This window comes from Bos javanicus, chromosome 9 (genome assembly GCF_032452875.1).
Source record: "Bos javanicus breed banteng chromosome 9, ARS-OSU_banteng_1.0, whole genome shotgun sequence".
In the NCBI taxonomy this organism is placed as follows: Eukaryota; Metazoa; Chordata; class Mammalia; order Artiodactyla; family Bovidae; genus Bos; species Bos javanicus.
Genome location: NC_083876.1, coordinates 86,848,838 through 86,873,191, shown reverse-complemented (window position 1 = coordinate 86,873,191; position 24,354 = coordinate 86,848,838). Strand labels below are relative to the sequence as shown.

The 24,354-nt window shown below is 39.7% G+C and overlaps 2 protein-coding genes across 8 annotated transcripts in view; one reads left to right on the top strand and one right to left on the bottom strand.

The window, feature by feature from the left end:
- Positions 1–5,194, bottom strand: part of PCMT1 (protein-L-isoaspartate (D-aspartate) O-methyltransferase) — a 43,145-nt gene extending 37,951 nt beyond the window's left edge. For 3 of the 4 annotated variants that reach the window (XM_061428277.1, XM_061428275.1, XM_061428278.1), the window contains exon 1: positions 4,659–4,902. In XM_061428277.1, coding sequence (XP_061284261.1) covers positions 4,659–4,887 — 229 coding nt within the window. In that variant the 5' untranslated portion in view covers positions 4,888–4,902. Of the gene's footprint in view, positions 1–4,658 lie in introns of all 4 variants that reach the window. The other variant, XM_061428276.1, reaches the window with a different exon arrangement.
- Positions 5,195–5,200: 6 nt separating this feature from the next.
- Positions 5,201–22,092, top strand: NUP43 (nucleoporin 43). Of its 4 annotated transcripts, XM_061428272.1 has the most exons (11): positions 5,201–5,291; positions 5,784–6,061; positions 6,517–6,675; positions 6,798–6,884; positions 7,190–7,312; positions 8,097–8,174; positions 9,161–9,341; positions 11,152–11,287; positions 14,251–14,402; positions 16,605–16,727; positions 19,814–22,092. In XM_061428272.1, the coding sequence occupies exons 3-11, from the start codon at positions 6,517–6,519 to the stop codon at positions 20,041–20,043; spliced, it is 1,269 nt and encodes a 422-aa protein (XP_061284256.1). In that variant the 5' UTR covers positions 5,201–5,291; positions 5,784–6,061; the 3' UTR covers positions 20,044–22,092. The 4 variants fall into 4 exon arrangements, with proteins under 4 accessions (XP_061284256.1, XP_061284255.1, XP_061284254.1 ...); XM_061428271.1 differs by having other exon boundaries at positions 5,280–6,061; XM_061428270.1 differs by lacking the exons at positions 5,201–5,291; positions 5,784–6,061 and having other exon boundaries at positions 6,466–6,675.
- Positions 22,093–24,354: the final 2,262 nt, after the last annotated feature.

Genomic DNA, 24,354 nt, shown 5'->3' with positions numbered 1-24,354 from the left:
CATGTAAGATGCTGGTGCACTTGTCATCTTGACCACTCTTGTCTGAAAATCTTCAGTATTTCACTGCTACACTTAAAGCGTGTTGGTCTTAACTAAGTGCAATACTAATAAAAATATGTGGAACAGCACAACAGAATGAACTAAGATCACACTGAATAGAATGTAATATAATCTATCATCTAGATCTAGTGCTGCTCCAAAGAACTTATGATGATAGAAATGTTCTACATCTGCACTGTTCAGTCTAGCCCCTAACCTCATATGGCCACTGAGCTCTTGAAATGTGGTTGGTATGACTGAGGAACTGAATTTTTAATTTTAGTTAAATTTAAGTAGACACACTGATATTAAAATTCTTCCTCAAAAGTTTTTCTATTAAATTTTAGTCAGTACACTGTAAATTTACTTACCAGGGTGTAACCATAAGACTGACATAAGTTAAAACAAAGAAGTGTTTTTTGGATTCTAAGTGAGGCCCAAATTTCTAAAAAAGAGTCACCTAGCATTTTATTACCTGTTACACTTAGCCCATGAATGCACATGATAAAACTAATATTCTCTTTTCCACTAGTTATGCTGTTAGTGGATAAGAACTTACACTCCAAACAGAATAAGAAAATGATTTCAATTTATTTGTAGAAATAAAGAAGGATACAAAAGCTAAAAATTTTTGAAAATTTAAATGCCTATTAAGGGTCTTCACTTTAATGTTTTATTAAGCAACTGAAACCAAACATTTCCCCAAATAAACTCCTACTCTCCCACACTTCCTAGCACACCCCATCCCCAAATCCCTGCGGCTCACTCACTTATTATTTCCAACTCAGAAAATGGTAAATTGTTCCCATTGCCCAGGTCTAAAACCTTGTGTCATATCCTTGACATCAGTCTTTCTCCTATACCCCAAGTCCAAATCTAGCACATTCTATTTTCTCTGTCTAGTATGCCTGTCCCCCAGCTCTATCTGCATGGCTTGAATTTCTTCTTCTTCATCAAATCTTTACTCAAATGACACCTTGGTGAGGCCTTCTCCCCTACAACTGCAAACCTACCACCCCATACTCCCTATCCTCTTTCCCTACCTTGCCACTTATCATGTGACATATATTCTCTTTGTCTGCTCCCACAAGAAGTAAGCTTCAAGAGAGAAGATGTTTGCTTCTCATTGCTGTATCTCCAGTGTATGGGACATAGAAGATAGTCAAATGTCAGTTGACTGTTTCCACAGATTATACATACATTATACATGCAAATGGCACACTCAAGGTTGCAAGGGAAATATAGTTAGAAACAACTGATGTGTTAGGATAGTGGACTGAATTTTTTTAACAACAACAACAACAACAAAATACGTAAAAGAACAATTATTAGCATTGTTTTAAGTGACCAATACAGTATTTGAAGTCTAGTCAGAGTCAACCTTTCACAAACACTTTGGTTTGGACATCCCTGCTCTAGCAGACAACCTCTCAATCTCATCCACTCCTGCCCCCTTCTTCTCCTTTCACTACGGCATAAAATTATCCCAATAAAAGTAGAAAATAAACCCTAATGTAAACATTAATTGTCACATTCCCTGGATTAAACAGGCTCTCAGTTGTTTTGAATTAACATTTCATGAGCATGTTATCAGTCGATAGCCATAAAGTATCTATTTTCCATTTCTAAAGACCTGTGATGTCCAACATGTGGTATCAAAGTTAATTTAAATAACACAGAACCCAGTTCTTCAGGTGTACTCACATTTCAAATGCTCAGCGCCCCATGTAGCTAGTGGCCACAGTACTGAATGGCACAGATACCAACACGACAGGCAGCTCTGCTGGGCAGGCCTGCTACAGATTTTTTCCCTAAAATTTTATTTGAAAGTATAAAAATGATTCAACTGAAACACTGGCAGGGTTTAGTCTTATAATTTTCAGTTCTCTACGTCAGTGATTTTCAAAGTGTGGTCTCCAGAACAGCAGCAGCATATTACTTAGGAACTTGTCGGAAATGTGAATTCTTGAGCCCCAGCAATCGGTCTTAATTTGTTTTAATGAGCTCTCCGGGTGATCCAGCAGATTTTGAGGCATGCTAAAGTTTTAGACCACGGTTGGCAGTCACTTAAGAGCAGTTATCAATACAAACATAAACTATGAGATATTATGAATGTATCATTACAATCTAAAATAATCTATAAATATCAACTGTGAAATCATACTTCTATCATGTCTTGTAGAAGAAACACCTCAGTAGGTATTTTCAATAAAATTAATATAAAATATTAAAATGAAACCAATCATGAACCTTATTTGATTAAAAAAAATAAAACTGTAATTTGCTTCCTCTTCCAATTTGCAAATCCATATTCACTTCAGTATCAGCATTATAGAAGCCTTTACGTAAGGAAGAATACACAGTGGTGCAATTACCAGGAAAGAGCGAGAAATTTTCAGTGTGTGCCAACTGAAATTTTTATGTGAGCAAATACTAGTGTTATTAGTGAACTATTAAATAAATATGAAATCTATTGGCTCAAATTAATTCAGCAAGAAGTTGAAACTAAAGTTGCAAAAGTGTTATGAAAAGGCTAAACAATCTGCCTACACTATTTCCTCTTACTAATCATAGAACTAATATAAAACTAAGTATCAACATCCATATATGTTAAATATTTCTCATTAAATTTTCTGATAGGAAAACATCCTTAGAAATTTCAGCTAAGAATACATTTAATGCAATACCTTAAAATGATTACAAAACCACTGGGAAAAGATCTAGTTTTGGCTTACTACAAATTTGGCCCAAAAAGGAGAATCTTCAAGAGCCTGATTGATTACAAATTTCTGCCACAGCCAAGTGTTTACTGAGATAACCTGCTGGTGGAAAATTACTTAATCAGAATTCAAGTACAGAATGTTTCTGGTGTGTAGGCACTAGATAATTTTAAGAAGTTTTATTAAAATATTTACAACATATTGAACTTCTGGTCTATGAGAACCTAAATCACTCTTAACACTGATACTGCACATATATTTCCATTTCCAATCAAGTATCCTTCCATAAAGTGAATACTGGCAATGTTAGACAGGGCTTTTAAACCTAAACATTTTTTGAACATATATATATGTGTATACATATATTTATCTATCTTCATATATATCTATCTTCATATATATATGTATATATATATATATATAGCGCTAAGTTGCTTCAGTCATGTCCGGACTCTGCGACCCCCGTGGACTGTAGCCCATCAGGCTCCTCTGTCAATGGGATTCTCTGGAGGGCAAGAATACTGGAGTGGGGTGCCGTATCCTCCTCAAACATTCTTTACTAAACACTAAGGACACAATCTCCAACTTTGGAACATTATGTTAAAAAAAAAATGACTAACATTAAGAACTAACCATGTGTCGGCCAATGTTACTTATTTCTCTCACTAATCTTAGTATTCCTAGCCTAGATCCAAGCATATAATATATACTTAATTGGCATTTATTTTTTTAAAAAGTAATGATTATTAAGATGAGGGGATTCAAAGATACTAAAAAAAAAAAGTCCCGGCCTTCAAGGAGGTTACAAATCGAATTCGAAAACATGACATGCGAAAAGCTAAACAACCTATAACAATTAAAAATACCACGTGGCACGGCTGTGATTATTTGCAAAGTCAGTGGCAAAGAAGAGCGCTATAAATTCTAACCAGAGAGAGAGTATTACAGACTGCGGTTCTGGTCTCCCGACCAGACGGCGACACTATAGTTCAATTTAAAAAAAGAAAGTGACACAGCACTCATCCCACCCTAAAATTATCATCAGAGGAAGGAATACAATAACTAAAGGCAACGGTGTAGAGAAAACTTCCATGCACAGCTTTTAAAGCATACGATGGCCCTGATAAAAGTGAAAACGGGCCGCAGAACACAATGGTCCGCCGGACCTCCAGGACCTCTGAAAGCTCCTGAAACACAAGTCTCTCAAGGAGAGCATCCTTCCTCCTTCCTCCCTCAGCTCCCTACGAAGCTTTCCAATGGACAGCCGTCCCAGAAATTTCTCCCAGCATCCGCAGTGACAGCAACTCTCATCTTCCTCTCCCTCCCCTCGCCAGTATCAGACGGTGGCATCTCCCGCCAGGGGAAAAAACGGAGGGCGGGGGATGGGGGGGGGGTGCAGAATAGGCGAGAAAGCTTGCAGCTATATCGAGTTAGGACGGGAGGAGTAGGTGTGAGGACGCGGGGGTCGAGGGCGGAGTCCTCCCTGCTCCAGCTCCTGTCTCTCGGAGGTCTAGCCAATATCCCACTCCCCCCATCCTCCACCCCAGGGCGCGCCCCTCGCCCGCTGGACCTGAACCGGGAGGCGACGGACTCGAGTGACAGCCTCGCTACCTGTGCGCCCCCAGCCCCGTCCCCCAGGCCCGCGGGGAGATGCCTGCCCCCGCCCCAAGAGCAGCGGCCCCGGGCTCCTTCTCTGATTCCAGTCCACATCGCCGATGAGTGACAGGTCCCGGGGGAGGCAATCGCCAGCGATCGCTGCTCTGGACCGTGGGTGCAACCGTGCGCCGAAGCCCTCCAGCAGGCACGGGGAGTAGACAGAACGTCCCGGGAGGCCCCAGGGGACCCGGACCAGGCCTGGCCTTCCCCGGTTGCCCCACACCCGGCGGGGGTGGCACTTACTGCGGAGGTTGTGGATTAGCTCCGAGTGGCTGGCGCCGCCGGATTTCCAGGCCATCGCTAAGCACACCCGGAGCAGGTACAGAACTACCTTCAGCGCGGCGACGGTGCCCAGCAGCTTCCCCAAGAGTGAGACCACCTCCCACACGGTCACCGCCCCGTTCTCGTCCCCGCTGGAGCCGCCGCTGTTACTGCCGTCGTCGCCGCTGCCGCCACTGCGCGCTCCCGGCATCCCCCGCGGCACGCATGCGCTCTGTGACGCCGCGCGGCCTCGGGCGTGGCCGGGTGGGGCCGGTGCGGGGGTGGCCTAGCGCCCCGCTGCCCGGGCGAGGGGCCGTTGCGGCTGCCCGAGTCTGGCGGCTTGGCCTCGCTGAGTCAGCGCCACCGCCGCCACTGCGTGGCCTTTCTGAGACCTCGGGCTGCGCAGCGCCTCCTTGCTTGGTTTTGCCCTGCGGTCAGGCGGGGTGGGCCCCAGTGCGGTCGGCCGCGTGCCTCGCTGCGGCTCTGGTCACCGAGAGAGGTGGCGGGATGGCAGGGCGTGTCTAGTTCCGAGGCTGCCGGTGGCTCTGCAGTCGTTGCTGGGTCAGCTGTTGCGAGTGGCGGGTCTGCTCCTATAGCTGTCCAGATTGTTAAACGGTGGGCTTCCTCTGTCCTGCCTTCACCCAACCCAATGAATGACTAATATATTTAGGTCGGTTAGAGTCAGAGCTCCCTATGCTGGAGACTGAATATCTTAAACCGAGGGCAAACGTCCTCTCTAACCCGAGTACTCAGGCTCTAGCTAACAAGTACATTTAGTGTCTGGTTAGCAGAGACTTTGGGACCCTGATTTGGTCTCAGCTCTAAAGCACAAATTCAGAGAGTGGAAGAATACTGAGACACGGGTTGGAGGGTGGAGCATCGAGAATGCTTTGCTCCTTAGGATAATGCACTTGCTTAAAAATACTACAGTAGAGGAGGGAGGAGGGTTCAGGATGGGGAACACATGTATGCCTGTGGCGGATTCATTTCGATATATGGCAGAACCAATACAATATTGTAAAGTTTAAAAATAAAATAAAATTAAAAAAAATACTACAGTAGCCTATGGCGACTATGTTTTTCTCCTAACACAAGTGTCGTTTTTAGCTATTTAAGCCTCACAAATTCCACCATTAGACTGGACCCCGGCTTTGCTGCTATCAGCTATGCAAGAGACTGAGTGAGAAACTGGCAAGGAACATTGCCAGTAGAATCCAACTTGCTGACTCCTAATCAGAACGGAGACTGGAAGGATCCAGTCATCATTTAGTCCCAATAAACTTTTAAGGAAGGAAACAAAGCTACGTAAAGACATTGATGCTACTGCGTCAGAAACAATGCTCAAATTTTAGTTCTAGCCAGACCCTGGCAAATGCGGTGTCTATGTAAGTATATATATATATATATTTCCAATCCAAAATATACTTATATATTAACTATTTCGTGGGATTCTGCGATAATAACCGAAGCAGCATTCTTTACTTCAATATTGGGAATAAAGTAGTCAGTTTGGGACTCAAAATTGGAACTGGGGGTCTTCAGAATTACAACTCCAGTTTCTGACAGTGTGTGTTACCATTGAAGAAAAGTACTTGCTTGGGGGGAGAGGGAGGGAGAGGTTTTTAATAATACATTGGTACGTTAATGGACGTATTTCCAGGAGAATTTAAGGGTTTTTAATCTTTTCTATGCGCGGTGAAATGCAAGCCTGCTTAGGTGTGGCTGCTAGCTCGTTTCTCTTGCATTGCTTTTATTTTATTTTTGCTCTTAAATTTGTCTTTACATTACAAATTCTTTTGCGCCAATGTATTGTCTCGGTGTTCCTATACCGATTTTGCAGATGGTCCTACAGCACAAGGACTGGCATGCTTTTGCCTTGGTTCAGAGCCGCCTTGACGAGGAAGGCCGTCGCATCTTCTTCGCGATTGGGGCCGGGTTGTTCGTTCCCGCACTGCCGACGGAGGAGAATTGGCTCTCTGCAGCCACCGTCCCTCATAAGGTCCGGTCCAATCAGGGCTCAGCGAGAAGGGGCGGGACTGAGTGGCGCGCGCTGTACTTCGTGCTGTGCCTGCCTGGGTTCCTCTCAGCATGGAGGAAATTTATGCTAAGTTTGTGTCACAGAAAATCAGCAAGACTCGTTGGCGACCATTACCTCCAGGGAGCCTGCAGACAGCGGAGACTTTCGCCACGGGCTCTTGGGACAATGAGGTACCCCTGCGCCCGGCCTGGAGTCCCTGCTATCTCCTTCCTTCCAGGAACCGCGCCCCCGTCAGCCAGCGCGCGAACTCCTGTTTCGTAGCTCCTAGCGCGGTTCTCTCTACCGAATGCACATCTCACGCTCGGTCGCCTTATATCTGAGAGCCATCAGTGGCCTCGTTTCTTGTGTTTTTAATGATTATTATGCCGTCTGCCCGGGATACTTTTAAAGCAGGGTTGATTGAAGGCAGTGCACATTTCAATTTCGGGGAGTTTGACGTATATTTCATCTCAAAATGAAATTTTCTGCTTTTCAGGAAAATTATGTTTCAATGTGGTCTATTGGAGATTTTGGAAACTTGGATTCTGATGGAGGATTTGAAGGAGACCATCAATTATTGTGCAGTATCAAACATCATGGTGATGTAATGGATTTACAAGTACGTCTGTTGTAATATCCAAGAGCTAACTTTTAAAAAATTGAGAATGATACATTGAGAGATGTAAAGGACCTTACAGTTTGTCTAGTCTTACCCCGGGTTTACAAGAACTTGAATTCTCTGTAGGTTATGATTTGCCATGTCATATAGCTGGTTAGGGGAAGGGGATGTGAAGTTAATCGTAGCTTGTTTGTTTAATTGACCATCTACTATGTGCCAAGCTGTGTTTACATAAGTTAATTTCATTCTCATGGAATGCTGGTGAATCAAGTATTGTTATCTGTCATGAGAAAACTAAAATCTTTTGAGCATGAATTATATGACAAATACTGTGCAAGGCACTTTACATGTTTTGCTTTTTGAATTCTCGTTTTACAAGTTTACCAAGACTTGGAGAACTTGGCCAAGGTTTCAAATCGGGTAATAAGTGGTGGGAATGGAATTAAGTTTTCAAATTCTGATCTGTAAGACTTCAGAGTCCCTGCATTTTCTTCTGTGGAAAGCTTCCTGACCCTGGGAATTATACTTTCCTAAACCTTTATGGTAGTTGTACAAAATTAAATCAATTGTAGATGAACAGGTTTAGGGGGAAAAAATTATTGTTGTTTGTTCTTTATGAAAATACTTTTATTTGTATAGAAGTTTTGACTTTGGCATTTTATTTGCTTAGCATTTGTAGGTTCTTTGCATTTTAAAATGGTTACACTGCTAATTGAGTTAGATAAATGGGCTTCCTCCCTGCTGATATTTATGAATTTATAACATGCAGGAATTTTCTGTTTAGTTTTTGGACCAGGAAAGAATTGTAGCTGCTTCATCGACAGGATGTGTGACAATTTTCCTCCACCATCCAAATAACCAGGTAAAGAATTTTTCTTTGAAAACTCAGTTTGCATTTTAATTATTTTTAGGAAGGCTTAAAGAAGGCTGTACTTAATAGTGACAAATAATAAAGTTTTATTGTCTCAAAAACTATAAAAAGGATGGGGAAATGTCATTGTATTACCCATCTTTTAGTTGACTAATTCTAGAACCATTTTTGTGTGAACTTTCATTGAAATTGGGTAACTCTTCAATTTTCTTAGGTTCCATGTAACAATATGGTATTCTGGCAAGTAATTTTCCTGTAACTCTCTTTTAAGATCCTCTGGTTTTCTGAAGAAAGAGCACTTTCTAGCTCAGACATCATCAGAGGGAGCAGGAACAGCTACTTTGCTTCTGTGAACAGAACCGAGGTTTTAATTAGAAGGAAAGACACACTATATGAAGGCTTGACATTTTTTCTATGCCTTTCTTATATGTCAAAGGCTAAGATTGCTGACCTTTAGAGCATAGTGGTAAGGGTAGTCCTTTAAAATGGGCCCACTTGAAGTTAACAGTTTTAAGTTGCTGGAAGAGAATGCTTATTTAGATTTGGATATTAATAAAGGTCATCTTACTAATAGGCATGCTTAGTAAGTATAAGACCCAGATCTAGTTAAACGTTATTCTTAATAGAGTCATCTGGAAAGCCCTGCAGAGATTTCTCTCTTCAATGTAGATCAGTTCCCTTAAGAATTTGGAGTTGTCTTTGAACACATAATTACCTGATACTTAAAAACTGTTTCTTTAATTTGAGATAAGTTTGGAATATTATTAAACAGTGTTTCTTTGGAATCTAATCTGGTGAATACAGAGCTTTAATGGAAGTATTTCCTCGACCTTAATACTTTGAAATACAAAGGGAAAAGAGTACTATTTTTCTAGAAAGGTATGAAACAAAGTTTTAAAATAATAGCGTAGTTGGGGAAAGTGCTAATTTTGGGGAGCTTTGCTTTAATTAATCATAGCCTCATTTCTGACACCTAGACTCTGTCAGCCAGCCAGCAGTGGACAGCAGCTCACTACCACACGGGTCCGGGCAGTCCTTCCTGTAGCAATGCACCATGCACAGGTGTTGTGTGCAACAACCCAGAGATTGTCACAGTTGGAGAAGATGGTCGGATAAATCTCTTCAGAGCTGATCACAAGGAAGCTGTAAGAACTATAGGTAAGAAAAATTATCTTTCTTTGGTCTGTCGTATAGTAATTGAGCACTGCCCATGTGCAATGCCAGGGGTTTAATGTTTGAGGGATTTAGAAATATACAAAGCAGAATCCCTTTATCAAGATGGTATGTTGATAAGGCCTGTATGAAGGACTGAGTAGAAGAAAGAGAAATTTATGGGGAGGATGGTTGGAAGGAATTATCGGATAAAGAATTGAGGGGCAGGGCAATTCATTTAATCTAGATTCTAGACCATAAATAATACTGAGAAGTGGCACACCAGATAAAGGGAATAGCATAGAGGCGGGGTAAGGCCATTCAGAGAATGACAGAAAGTGTAGTTTGACCTGACTTTAGATATTTGGAGAATTGAGAGATGAAACAAGAAAGGTAGATTGCAGTCAGGTTGTGAAGAATCTAATACACTTTATTAGGTAGACAGCTAAGGAGCCATTGAAAGTTTTTGAGCAAAGGGGTAATGTACCCACATCATGTTTTAGAAGGATTATTTAGTGCAGTGGTAGTGGTTTAGTTGCTAAATCATGTCTGACTAGTGTAGTAGTTCTCAACCATATTTTGCACAGACTTGCCTGAGGAGATTTTTAACAGCCCATCACCCTAGACCTCTTGAATTAGAACTTCTATGGATTGAGCCCATGAATCAGTTTTTTGTATTATTATTATTTTAGTTCTGAGGAATACCATTTGTTTAGCTTTGAAAGACTGCCGGCCTGGTGACAGTTGGGAGGAGGGTCACAAAACAAAAGTCTTTAAGTATATACTAAATAAAGATGTATAAGCTTAGACACACTAGAAAAAACAGAAGGAACATTAAGGCAAACAGGAAGAACATGGCAGAAGAGAGAGCTGATAAGGATAAAGATGAATCGATTTGAGATGAGTCAGCAGAATAATACAGGGTCAGAATGAGCTCTGTAGGAAGCTGTGGTGTTTGGCCCAACAGAATGGAGGTTCTGGGTAAAGCAGTTGAGTTCAGGTGCTCTTTGCGACCCCATGGACTGCAGCCCGCCAGGCTTCCCTGTCCATCACCAACTCCTGGAGCTTGCTCAAGCTCATATCCATTGAGTCAGTGATGCCATCCAACCATCTCATTCTCTGTCGTCCCCTTCTCTTGCCTTCAATCTTTCCCAGCATCAGAATCTTTTCCAGTGAGTCAGTTCTTCACATCAGGTTGCCAAAGGATTGGAGCTTCAGCTTGAGCATCAGTCCTTCCAATGAATATTCAGGACTGATCTGCTTTAAGATGGACTGGTTTGATCTCCTTGCAGTCCAAGGGACTCTCAAGAGTCTTCTCCAACATGACAGTTCAAAAGCATCAATTCTTCAGCACTTAGCTTTCTTTATAGTCCAACTCTCACATCCATACATGACTAGTGGAAAAACCGTAGCTTTGACTAGATGGACCTTTGCCGGCAAATAATATCTCTGCTTTTTAACATGATGTCTAGGTTGTCTAGGGTGAAGCAGTGGTGGGAGATAAAATTGGATTATAAAGAAACTTGAACAGCTGTCTCAGACATGGAGGGTAGTACTCTTAAGTGGAAATAGAGAAATATATGAAAACTTAGTCCTCAATTTGGAAAACAGTTCAGATGTCCTGTGAGTAATATAATTTTTCTATCAAAGGAGAGTCCATTTTAACATATGTTCCTATATTTTTCCATAAAAATAAAATTGTGACTTATTTAAAATTTCACTTGTAATTTTTCAGTCAACAGAGGGAACGCTGTTTAAGATATTCATGGAAAAGTGGTGCCCTGTTAACATACACTGTGGTTTTCTTAATTTACAGACAATGCAGATAGCAGTACACTCCATGCTGTAACCTTCCTTCGAACTCCTGAGATCCTTACAGTAAATTCAATTGGACAGTTAAAAATATGGGATTTTAGACAACAACGAAATGAGCCCACACAGATATTATCACTGTAAGTTTTGATTTGTAATTTCAGTAGTGTAAAGCAAATTTGTTTGATTATTTGTAGCAACTGACTTTATAAACTATACTGTATTTCAATTGCATGTTAAGAGTAATTTCTGATTAACTTTGATAAAGCAAATACAGTTGACCCTTGAACAATATAAGCATTAGAGTCACTGACCCTCTATAAACACGAAAATCCATGTATACTTTATAGTTGGCACTCTATATACCAGGAATCCTCTGTACCGAAGGTTCCACCTTCCCAGATTCAACCAACCTTAGATCATGTAGCAATGTATATTTACTATTGAAAAATACTCATATGTAAGTGGACCCATGTTGTTCCAGATCAATTGTATAATTTGATGGGCTTGATAATACCTTCAGATCAGATCAGTCGCTCAGTCGTGTCCGACTCTTTGCGACCCCATGAATTGCAGCACGCCAGGTCTCCCTGTCCATCACAACTCCCGGAGTTCACTGAGACTCACGTCCATCGAGTCAGTGATGCCATCCAGCCATCTCATCCTCTGTCGTCCCCTTCTCCTCCTGCCCCCAGTCGCTCCCAGCATCAGAGTCTTTTCCAAGGAGTCAACTCTTCGCATGAGGTGGCCAAAGTACTGGAGTTTCAGCTTTAGCATCATCCCTTCCAAAGAAATCCCAGGGCTGATCTCCTTCAGAATGGACTGGTTGGATCTCCTTGCAGTCCAAGGGACTCTCAAGAGTCTTTTCCAACACCACAGTTCAAAGCATCAATTCTTCGGCGCTCAGCCTTCTTCACAGTCCAACTCTCACATCCATACATGACCACAGGAAAAACCATAGCCTTGACTAGACGAACCTTTGTTGGCAAAGTAATGTCTCTGCTTTTAAATATGCTATCTAGGTTGGTCATAACCTTCCTTCCAAGGAGTAAGCGTCTTTTAATTTCATGGCTGCAGTCACCATCTGCAGTGATTTTGGAGCCCCCAAAAATGAAGTCTGACACTGTTCCACTGTTCCCCATCTATTTCCCATGAAGTGATGGGACCAGATGCCATGATCTTCGTTTTCTGAATGTTGAGCTTTAAGCCAACTTTTTCACTCTCCTCTTTCACTTTCATCAAGAGGCTTTTTAATTCCTCTTCACTTTCTGCCATAAGAGTGGTGTCATCTGCATATCTGAGGTTATTGATATTTCTCCCGGCAATCTTGATTCCAGCTTGTGTTTCTTCCAGTCCAGCGTTTCTCATGATGTACTCTGCATATAAGTTAAATAAACAAGGTGACAATATACAGCCTTGACGTACTCCTTTTCCTATTTGGAACCAGTCTGTTGTTCCATGTCCAGTTCTAACTGTTGCTTCCTGACCTGCATACAGATTTCTCAAGAGACAGGTCAGGTGGTCTGGTATTCCCATCTCTTTCAGAATTTTCCACAGTTTATTGTGATCCACACAGTCAAAGGCTTTGGCATTTGACAGGAGTCAGGGAGCAAGACCATCCCCATGGAAAAGAAATGCAAAAAAGCAAAATGGCTGTCTGGGGAGGCCTTACAAATAGCTGTGAAAAGAAGAGAAGCGAAAAGCAAAGGAGAAAAGGAAAGATATAAACATCTGAATGCAGAGTTCCAAAGAATAGCAAGAAGAGATAAGAAAGCCTTCTTCAGTGATCAATGCAAAGAAATGGAGGAAAACAACAGAATGGGAAAGACTAGGGATCTCTTCAAGAAAATCAGAGATACCAAAAGAACATTTCATGCAAAGATGGGCTCGATAAAGGACAGAAATGGTATGGACCTAACAGAAGCAGAAGATATTAAGAAGAGATGGCAAGAATACACAGAAGAAGTGTACAAAAAGATCTTCACGACCCAGATAATCACGATGGTGTGATCACTGATCTAGAGCCAGACATCCTGGAATGTGAAGTCAAGTGGGCCTTGGAAAGCATCACTACGAACAAAGCTAGTGGAGGTGATGGAATTCCAGTGGAGCTATTCCAAATCCTGAAAGATGATGCTGTGAAAGTGCTGCACTCAATATGCCAGCAAATTTGGAAGACTCAGTAGTGGCCACAGGACTGGAAAAGGTCAGTTTTCATTCCAATCCCAAAGAAAGGCAATGCCAAAGAATGCTCAAACTACTACACAATTGCACTCATCTCACATGTTAGTAAAGGAATGCTCAAAATTCTCCAAGCCAGGCTTCAGCAATATGTGAACCGTAAACTTCCTAATGTTCAAGCTGGTTTTAGAAAAGGAAGAGGAATCAGAGATCAAATTGCCAACATCGGCTGGATCATGGAAAAAGCAAGAGTTCCAGAAAAACATCTATTTCTGCTTTATTGACTATGCCAAAGCCTTTGACTGTGTGGATAATACCTTACTGCACTTAATAAATACTTGTAGTATTGATCAGAAGTTTATATTTTCTTTTTGAAGTGTATATTATTTAATGGGGAACTTATTTTTCCTCATCAGGTGATCCAATTAATAGTGAAATAATACACTCTAGATGTGATTGGGAGAAAAATACAGTCCAAGATACTTTTTCTAAGCAGAAATACCCTTTCTATGTTTGCAGCCTTCTCTAGATAATAGTATGTGTCAAACTGAAAAATATATATGTAAACTAAGCATTAAATAAGACAGAATAGAAGTAAGGAGTATGCTGTTTATGTTGATATATAATGTTTTTTAAAAGCTAAGAAATGGAAATTTTTGCATATCTTACCATCAAATTTTCTTGTTCCATATGTGTCCAAATTGAAGAGAGAATGAATAACTCCAGCCTTTAATTCCCCCTCAGAATTCTAGTATTTAGAGGTATATTTAATGTAATCAGGTTTTTGACATGGTTTAAGTTTAGCCAGTAGCCCTAGCCACAAAATTATCATTTAGTTACTGGGATGAAACTTGTTTCATGGGTTATCCAATAATAAATTATACTTTATCACTGTTTGAAGTCATTGTATTTCCCATTAAAGGACTGGTGACCGAGTGCCACTCCACTGTGTTGATCGACATCCCAACCAGCAGCACGTTGTAGCTACTGGCGGCCAGGATGGAATGTTGAGTATTTGGGATGTTAGACAAGGTACAATGCCTGTGTCTCTACTAAAGGCTCATGAAGCTGAAAGTAAGTGTTGTGAAGATACATTAAGTTTTTGGTGGCTGAACTATACAACATAGTGTTAGCAAATTTCCATAAATGATACATATGGATCATTCTACAGCAGAACTTTTGACTGAATTGTGTAAGTTTGTAATAATTAACTCCTTTCTTATTTGACATTTACATTCTTTAATTTATGTTTATTATACATAAAACTGTAGTGATTATCCATATGTGTTTATCTTTATGTGCTTATTTTTTAGGATAATTTTTAGAAATAGAATTGATGAGTCAAAAATTTGGCATAATTTTAAAGCTGTGATTCATGTTGACAAATTGTTCTACGTAAAAATAATAACCAGTTTATATTGTCATACCCAGTATGTCAGAATGTACTTTTCCCATGCAAAATGCAGGTTGTTGTTTTTAATATTTGCCAGTCTGTGTGTTCTTCAATTTATTATTATACCTTTTTTTTTTTTCTTTTAGCAAGAACAAAAGATATAGGCTCTTGCCTTTTTTTGTTTGTCTTTTGATTTTAGTGGAGATGTTTTGGCTGAACAGATGTTTTATCACCACAGGTCAGGGTGGGTTATAGTTTTAAATTCTGTCTTGGGAAAAGTTGGTATTAATGCTTGAATAAAAGTGTAGAAAAGCAAACATTATACCAGTATTGTAACTTCGAAGCTAAAGTTTCACATTATTAATACTTGGGGAAGATTATTAGTTTTTAAGATTATATATGCTATGCTATGCTATGCTATGCTATGCTATGCTATGCTAAGTCGCTTCAGTCGTGTCCGACTCTGTGCGACCCCATAGACGTCAGCCCACCAGGCTCCGCCGTCCCTGGGATTCTCCAGACAAGAATACTGGAGTGGGTTGCCATTTCCTTCTCCAAAAATTATATATAAGAAGCAAATAGAAACTGTTTCCCTCTTCTAGGTAGGGCTTTGTGGGGTGGGGGGCGGGGAGAGGGGGGAATAAATAGGGTATGCATCACATTCTGTTGTTGCTAACCCAGTAGTAGTTAGAATTATAAAGTTTCAAAGCTCTTCTCACCAGCCTGTTTTTAAATACCAGCCTTTATTGTTAAGCAGAACACACTAGTGGCTTGTAATGTATTTCAGTTCATCTTGACTCTTGGCTAGAGGTTTGTTTTCTAATTGGAAAGTATATAAATACATAAGTATCTCGATTTGGGCAGTCTTCAATGGCTCTATTAGGCTCTTCTGTTTTACTTTGTTTTAGTGAAACAGCATAAATGTACTTTACACAGGGACTCACCCAGAACACATTCTTTTACAGAGGAAGGTCACCTTTTTGTTCTGCAGCATGTTTAATTGTGGTAACTGTCAGAATGAAAATGCCAGCTTGCAAACATGTGCCTTGCACTTTTTATACTACACTCTGGGTGCTTTCTAAGCCTACCTAACCCAGAATCACAGAACCGTTGCTTACAGACTACTTTTTTTACCTTCATGCTGCAGATACCTTCCTGAGGAGTCCTGGCCAGTCCTTGGTTCCCAGGTGTCTGTTGGCACACAAAGTTCCCTTAATGTTGAGAGCTTGAGGAGCCCCTAGTCCTAAGTTGGCTTCTTAAAAGTCCTTCATCTGAAACTGGATCCAGATTCTTGAAGCCTTTCCAGGTTTTGGCTTGCTGAGAGCTAGTTGCTATTTCTGTGATACAGAGCAGAGTCTTGGCATGAGCCAAAATTGGACTCTGCCTCTTAGAACTTCATTTGTATACTGCTTTTATGGTCTTCCCTCTCCCTTTCCAATAATAAAGCCTTCAAATATTAATGACATAGGAATTTAAAATAAAAGAACTTAACAATTTTCAAAAAATCTTTTCAGAATTATCCCACTGTCATTGGGTTAGCCAAAACTTTGTTCGAGTTTTGCCATAAATTGATATGGAAAAACCTGAACACACTTTTTGGCCAACCCAATACTTTTCTATATAAAAAAGCAGTAGGTCAGATGACTAGCATTTATTTTCATTCATTTGCTGGCCCGATACACAAGTAGATTTACTTGACGTCTTTATCCTATCTACATGTTTCAGCCATTTGGAGCATTATATTATGCCTTCTCTTTGACACTGAAGCCATTGATTTTATCACAGGCTTAGAGTTTGAAGGTATGTGATGGAGGTTAATGGATGATATGCCTAGAGGTAGTGTTTTGATGTTGGTTTAACTAACCTTGGTTCTTAACTCATAGTGTGGGAAGTTCACTTTCACCCATCCAACCCAGATCATCTGTTCACTTGTTCTGAAGATGGATCTCTCTGGCACTGGGATGCCTCCACAGACGGACCTGAGAAGTCATCACTCTTTCACCAAGGTAAAATGTTTTAATGAAGATTCTTTTGGGCAACTTTAGATTATATTTTGATACACCAAATGAGAAATAGTCATATTTTTAACATTAAGGAGTGACAGAAGGTTTCCTTTCTCTGGCCTCAGAGTAAATTTTAGTATCACAGGGCGTGAAATTTATCAGCTACTGACCGCTATACTGCTGACGACTAGAAATGCTATTAGCTGGCTAACTTTGTAAGTACATTGTTGTGGGCCCTCATGCCACAGAATAGGCACTGATCACTCTCCTATATTACATTGTCAAAGGTGTATGACAAGACAAAAGTTGATCCTTTATGTATTAAGGTACTGGTTTCTCAGAATAAAAGGCTTTGTCTCCTGATTAAAGACAGAGGTAAGTAAAGGTTGGACTTCCCAGGTGGCGCTAGTTGTAAAGAACCTGCCTATCAATGCAGGAGACCTAAGAGGTGCGGGTTCAATCCCTGGGTTGGGAAGATCCCCTGGAGGAGGGCATGGCAACCCACTCTAGTATTCTTGCCTAGAGAATCCCATGGACAGAGGAGCCTGGTGGGCTACTGTCTGTAGGGTTGCAAAGAGTTGGACACGACTGAAGCGACATAACACAAGTAAAGGTCATCCAGAAACTATACACTTAAAATCAAAAAGAATTTTTATTTTCACTTTTGGTATTTTCTAAGCTTCCTGTTTTTGAGCTTGTCTATGACTGCAAACTTTGTTCATTCACTCAGCAAATGTTTATGAAGTGCCATGTGCTAGGTACTCTTCTAGGTGTTAGAGCCCATGACAGGGAGCAGAAAAGCCTCAAGGCACGTAGAGCAAATATTCCAGTAGACAGTAAGTCAGTAGATGATGTTTCAGTAAAAGTCCAAACAGAAAAGCAGAAACTACCCTGGATTTAGAAGGAATTGTTTTCATGTGTGTTGGGCTAGAAGAACAAAAGGGAATGGAGGGGATGCTGGAAGAGCAAATAACAAAAAGGAGGAATGTCCAGAAATGAACAGTTGTTAATAACCTCCACTGCCCTGTTAGAAGTACTATCAGAGTTGGTTCTGGATCAGCAGAAAAGGTGCCACCTCAGCTGGGGCTGGAATCACTGTGTTGTTGTCAGAAACCTGGAGCTTTTCCCCACCCCCACCCTACTCCCCACAGCCTCTCTGCCTTCGTCACCCACAATAGTTATCTCCCACGCGCAGGGTTCACCTGGAAGGCAGATGGCAAGGGAGCCTGGAAAAAGGAGTTCATTCCTACAGTACATAGTAGAGCACAGCAAAGTAGCAAAGGAGACAGAGCAAAACGGAAAAGAACTGGATCAAATACCCTGATGACCATGCAGAAGAGTAAAGAGAGTAGGATGATAAAAAAAAATTAATTGGGGAGGGGCCGCTTGGCAGAGGAGAGAAGATCTGAGCAGAAACCTGAAGAGATGAAAGTACCAGTCACAGGCAAGCATTCCAGGTAGAGGAAACACCAAATTCCAAAGGCCTGAGACTGAGAACAGAAAAGAGCCAGTGTGGCTGCAGTTCAGCAGGCAGGAGGGGGAGTAGATGGTGAGAAGGAGCTGAGGAGCAGGACTCTGCAGACTGGGAGCAGGAGTTGAGATTTCATTCTGACGTGACCGAAAGCCACTGGAGAATTTTGAGCAGGGAAGTGGGGTGATCTGTCTTATGTTTCCAAACAACCACTTTAGCAACTATGGGAAGAGGGTTGGAAAAGTGGAAGCAGGGGGACCAGGAGACAGACTTTGCACAGTGATTCTAATGTTCATTTTCACAGTATTCAAGAGTAATATTGGAGCAGTAAAAGGTAAACAGAAACTAAGAAGTAAAAGTCCAAAACTTCTCCAGAAAAATTCTGGAAAAAGTATGGAATGTGCAGAGCATGGAGTATGCCTGTGCTAATAACTTCATGTATGGAGAAACTAATAGTTTTATTAGTTTCTAATAAATACCCAGGAGTAGCTAAGCACTTGGTTTTTTATTTCTTCTTCTAGCCCCACTATCTTGCATTTGAGATTTTATAGTTGAAAAAGGCTGGTTAGATTGGAAATAGTCATTTACTGTATCCTGTGTCTGGTATTGCAATGAACAGTATTAGACACTGTGAAAAAGTAAAATAATCTATACAACCTGCTCTTAAGGAATACTTAGTTTTAATTTAGGAGAAGGGGCCAAAGAAAGTTAAATCATGATATAAGAAATGTTGCAAATAGTAAATTATTAGGGGTGCATACAAGTGCTGAGGGTTCCAGGAAAGAAAAGAGAAGCATGAACCAGAGTCATCTTGACAGACTTCTCAGAAAAGGAAGTTGAGCTGGGCTTTAAGAATCAGCAAGATTTAAACCCACTAATTTTTAAACTTCAAGGTATCAGAGACTTTGCCTTGTATTCCCAGCACTTAGCACAGAGCCTGGCATATAGTAGGTGTCAGCCATTTATTGAGAGTAAATGAAATCTGTCTTTATTTGATCTGGCAAAAAGTAGAAAGAAAATTTCAAATGAAGGCTAAAACTGAAATAATTAATTCTATGTTAAATGCAGAGCACTGTCAGAGATAAAAGTTTATAATTTGGTAGTGTTCTAAAAGTCTACTTTTAAGAATATTTACCTAAAATAAATGCAAGAATAAAAGGAGATCTACAGCAAGTTGATTATATTTTTAGAAATATATATTTTTAGAAATACATCCAGAAATTTTCTCGTGATCACTTCATTTTTTGATTATCTAACCGTTTAGGTTTCTACATATTATCTACATCTATTCTACTTGTCCTCTAGCCATTTTGCTACATTTCTGAGACTTTCCATTAAAGTATAAATAGGAAGACAAGGTCAAAATTAATCTTGTGCTTTGCTGAAGAGTTCAAGTTTGAAAGCCATGTTATCCCATGAAAATTTGAGTGTTTAATATCACTGACTTAGAAGCTTTTGGTCAAAAATGGTGATGTGTTATAATGGAATCATCAGCCTGTTATTCTTGAGAGTTAAAACAAGTTTATATCATTACATTTTTTAACTATTAGAATTTCAGAGATTTACTAGCATAAAATTGATCTTGAACAGTGTTTTCCCATTTTCTTTTTTTTCCCAGGAGGAAGAAATAGTACTTTTTTGTCTCATACCATTAGTAACCAAGCTAATGTTCACCAGTCTCTTATAAGCTCCTGGCTCAGCACTGATCCTGCCAAAGATCGTATTGAAATCACAAGCTTGCTTCCTAATAGGACCTTGTCTGTGAACAGTCTGGATGTTTTAGGTCCTTGTCTTGTTTGTGGAACGGATGCAGAAGCAATTTATGTTACTAGACAGCTTTTTTCATGAAGATACTAAAAGATTTCAGGTAAAACATACAGTTACAGCCTTTCAAATGCCAATTTCTGTGCACATTTTTGTTATTGGAAAATGTGAAATTTGCAAGGGGAACATCCGTAAACTATTGTTAATGTTGATGCCCAGTTTGTTAGTTGAATATTGCTCTAACAGTTGCTGGAGTCTGATTGATGACCCATGGCAAAAGAATTGAAATATGTGGCGGAACATCAGAGGGATCCTTGTTCTGATGAAAGCACTGCCTTCAGCACCATTCTAGACAGCTCATGGAACCAACTCTTCATTTTTGATGTTGTAGGGCTTAATAATGTCAAACCACCAACAGGTTCCTTTCCTTTTTATCAGCAGTATGTGGGGTATGATATGTCCCTCCCTGGTGACATTTTTCAATACTAGTATTTATTCTCTTTACTGCAAGTATTTCTTCAGTCCTTCAACATTTTATTTCCTTAATAATTTCAGTAAACTTTCTTCAGTAAGAATTGAGTAGAGCAAAAATGACAGTTTTTGGTAGTGCTCAAATTTTTTTTAAGGTGAAAATGTTTTGATGGGTTCCTTTATTAGAATGGGTTTGAATAGAACTCTCCTTAGACCCAGCTTTGTTTCTCTTGAAAAAAGACAAAATACATTTTTCATAAGGATTTTGCTTTTATATAGTTTTTTACACCATAGTTGAAAATTGCTGAATTGGACATTGTGCAATAAAATAGGATTTGACATTGGTAAGTGAGCCATCTTCCAACTAAAATTTGAGAGGTAACATGTATGAGACTAGTATGATGATGTGATAGGAGTAAAGAGTTTTGCCATCCTTATCTTTAATGTTAATGATGACCTAACACAGAATTTTGAGACAGTTTTATGATACTGTCTTTCCAAAGTTTGTTAAGAGTAAATGCATCATTGAATTGTAAAGACCTTAATGAAAGATCACTCCTGTTACACAGGAAGTTTCTATTTATTTACTTTACAATTCCAACAACAGATAATTACAAGTTTTTGTCTTTCTGGCCCAATAAATATGTTCAATTTTTTTATGTTGACTTATTCTCAGGATTTTGGGGGTTTGAAGTTTTTTTTGTTTACATTTTAAAATAGAATATATATATATATGCATTTGTTGTTCTGTGTATATATATATATATATGGCTCAAAAAATAATTGACTAAAGATATTTAGTAACTCTGAATTCCAAAGAATCGAAGAAGGAAAAAAAATGTTGCTGATAGGAAATTTTAATCAGTTTCTAGTTTTATTGCTGGGGGTAGTTTTTAAAACTTTGTTATTACAAAAGCCATTCATTACAGAAAAAGCAGTCAAAAGAAAAAGTACCAATAATCTCAAACAGACATAGTTCTTTTCATACCACTTTGTATCCATTAATGTAAATAATTTTTCATAAAAAATGAAATATACATGTTATATTTGTGAATGCACATTCTCTCGCAGTAAAAACATGGATTCAGTAATAATATACCTAAGAATTGTCCTTTTGACTTTATATTTCCGTTTATATGAATACCTTGCAGCAGCCTAAGCTGCAGTGTCCCTCTCTTCACTCAGTAGAGGCATCCTCCCATTCCACTCGGCAGGTCAGCATCCTTGCTTTGAATGGGCTCAGAGTTGATCCTCATTCCTGGGAGACCCTGGCTCCCAAGTGGCACATTTTCCATGTACAGTGAATGGAAAATGCTTTGTGCCTCTGCTTTAATCATATTACCTGCTGCTGAAAAGCTGAAGGTTTCATGAATGCTGTTGGCACCCTTCTCAATTTCCAGCAGTAATGTAAATAATTTCTCTTGATTGTTATAGTAAATAATCGGTAGAGGGAGGGAACCAGACATTTAGGGTTAGCATACTAGCTTGGACTGGAAACAAGTTTGAAGTTTGAAGCTTTGATTTGATTTAAGGGTATTTGTAACCATAAGCAAAAGAAAGTACATTTGAATAGTGTCACATTTTCTATCAGTTGATGAGTTCTGCCAGATGTAATAAGAAACATAAGCTTTATGTAGTATAAATAAAACCCTAATTTATGAATGTGTTCATTCTCACTGCTTTCATTCATGAAAACTATCAAATAGTTTCTTTTGAGGACTCTAGGATCTCCAAGGTGAACAATATCTTTGAGGGCATCTCCAACCTAAACTTAATCATCACATCCACAGATTCCCAACAAAAAATTTTCATCCAGCCTCTACTTGAAAATACACGATGATAAAGTCTCCCATTTCCCAGTGTAGCCTTCTCATTTGACAGCTGTAAGTGATATAGCATATGGCAAGGTTTTAATGTGTGAGTGGGGTCCTAAACAATCCTATAAAAAAGGTAGAATCATTATTGTGGGTTAATGAAATGATCATGTGAACCTACTGTAGGTTCACTATGAGACAAAACCAACCACCAATCATTTTATGGAATTTCCATTGTGTTGGGGTGCTTTACTATAAGTTTCCACTAAATAAATGAATTTTCACATACTGAACTGAAACTTGCTTCCATTTGTCTTCTTTACTTGGGAGCCACGGAAAGCAAATTTAATTTCTTTCATCATATATTCAGATATTCAAAACTACATATTGTAGCTGCTTTGGGGTAAACTTTTAAAATCTCTTCAGTGGTTTCTTGTGGGCAGGGTTCCCTGTCCCACCTTTTTTGCCCTTTTTGGCTAAATCCGGCTTACCTTTCTGAACTCCTTTTAGGTGTCATTTTCTTGAGAAACCCTTCGCTGGCCTCTTTAACAGTCTGGGCTAAATTGTACTCTGCATCAAAAGCCCATTGTGCAGAGCTTGTACTGTGCTTACTGCCCTCTGCTGAGCAGCCTGTCTCCCTCTACTGGACCATAAGCCCAAGAACAGGGCCCATCTCTGAGTTGTTTAACACAATATCTGATAATAGTAAGCCCTGAATCAGTCTGAACTAAATTAAATTCACAATTATGTTTTCCCTTTTTTTAAAAAAATGCCTCATTTGCCAAAGACCACCATTAAAGTGTGACTTCCAAAATGAATACTTCCCCAGTGGTCTCTGCCTTGCTAAGAGTATGACAGAAATCTATCTTGGTTCTGGGTACAATATTCCTTTGTAGTGGCTGTCTCAGCCTTTTCTAACTATTTTGATACTTGTTCAATTAGACTGCTAATTTAACTTACACCTTTAATTTTTCACACCTGATACTCCGTAAACCATACTTCCCTGAAGTTAACACCAATGGTTTTGATTCTTGCAATGGGTACATCCTTCCTGGTTAAGAAGACAAATGTTATTTCACTTTAGGAAAGAGCTAATGATCACCTTTCAGTCCTTTCTGCAGAAGCTGATCATTTTAGAATTGCCCAGCATGCTTGCTGCACCTTCATTCCCTTGGGTTAAATGGACTGTAATGCTTAGGCACACTCCTAGAGTCTTCCCAAGTATCAGTGATACATGAGTCATTAGTATTCAGCTGCAGTTGTTGAAATATTTGTAAACCAGCCTGATTTTTGACATTCAGCCCCATTCATTTATCTTGTTCACAAGGCTACTGTGAGAAAAACACCTGTGCTATAGCCATCCTATAGCACATTTGAATCATCCTATCCAAATTTTAGCATAACTGAAAAATTCCTTGTCCCTTGAGAATAACACTTCTATTTCACAGTATTGTGGAAACATCATCCATTTAATAATCCATTCTAGAATCTTGTCTAAGAAGCATACTAAGTTCACTAGTGTATAGTTTATATCAAGCCTTCATTTAAGCTTATGAGATCAAGATATCTAGCTCAGACTAGTTAGATGATCTGAAGCAGTAGATGTGCTCTTGTTTTACAGAAATGAAATCTGAGTAGACCCAAATTATGATATGCAACTGTTAAACTATTTCATTGGTATCATTCTGAACCACAATTAACATTTAAGTGGCAATACAGAATAAAAGAACTAACAGACTACAGTCTCAGTGGTAAAGAATCCACCTGCAGGAGACACAGGAGACTCCGGTTTGATCCCTGGGTTTGGAAGATCCCCTGGAGGAGGAAATGGCAACTCACTTCAGTATTCTTGCCTGGAAAAATCCCATGGACAGAGGAGCCTGGCGCCCTACAGTCCATAGGGTCGAAAAGAGACAACTGAGCATGCACACACATACTCGACTACAGTCATCTTAGCATCAAAACATTTTCAACACTTCACTATGTTAGAAGAGAAAGCCACAAAGGAGGTGGGGGTGAGAAGACAGAATTAGGGAGAAGAGACTAAAATCTAGCTGATCAGGTAAAAAATTTTAATTATAAACAAACTGTCATGACTGGACTTTGGGGG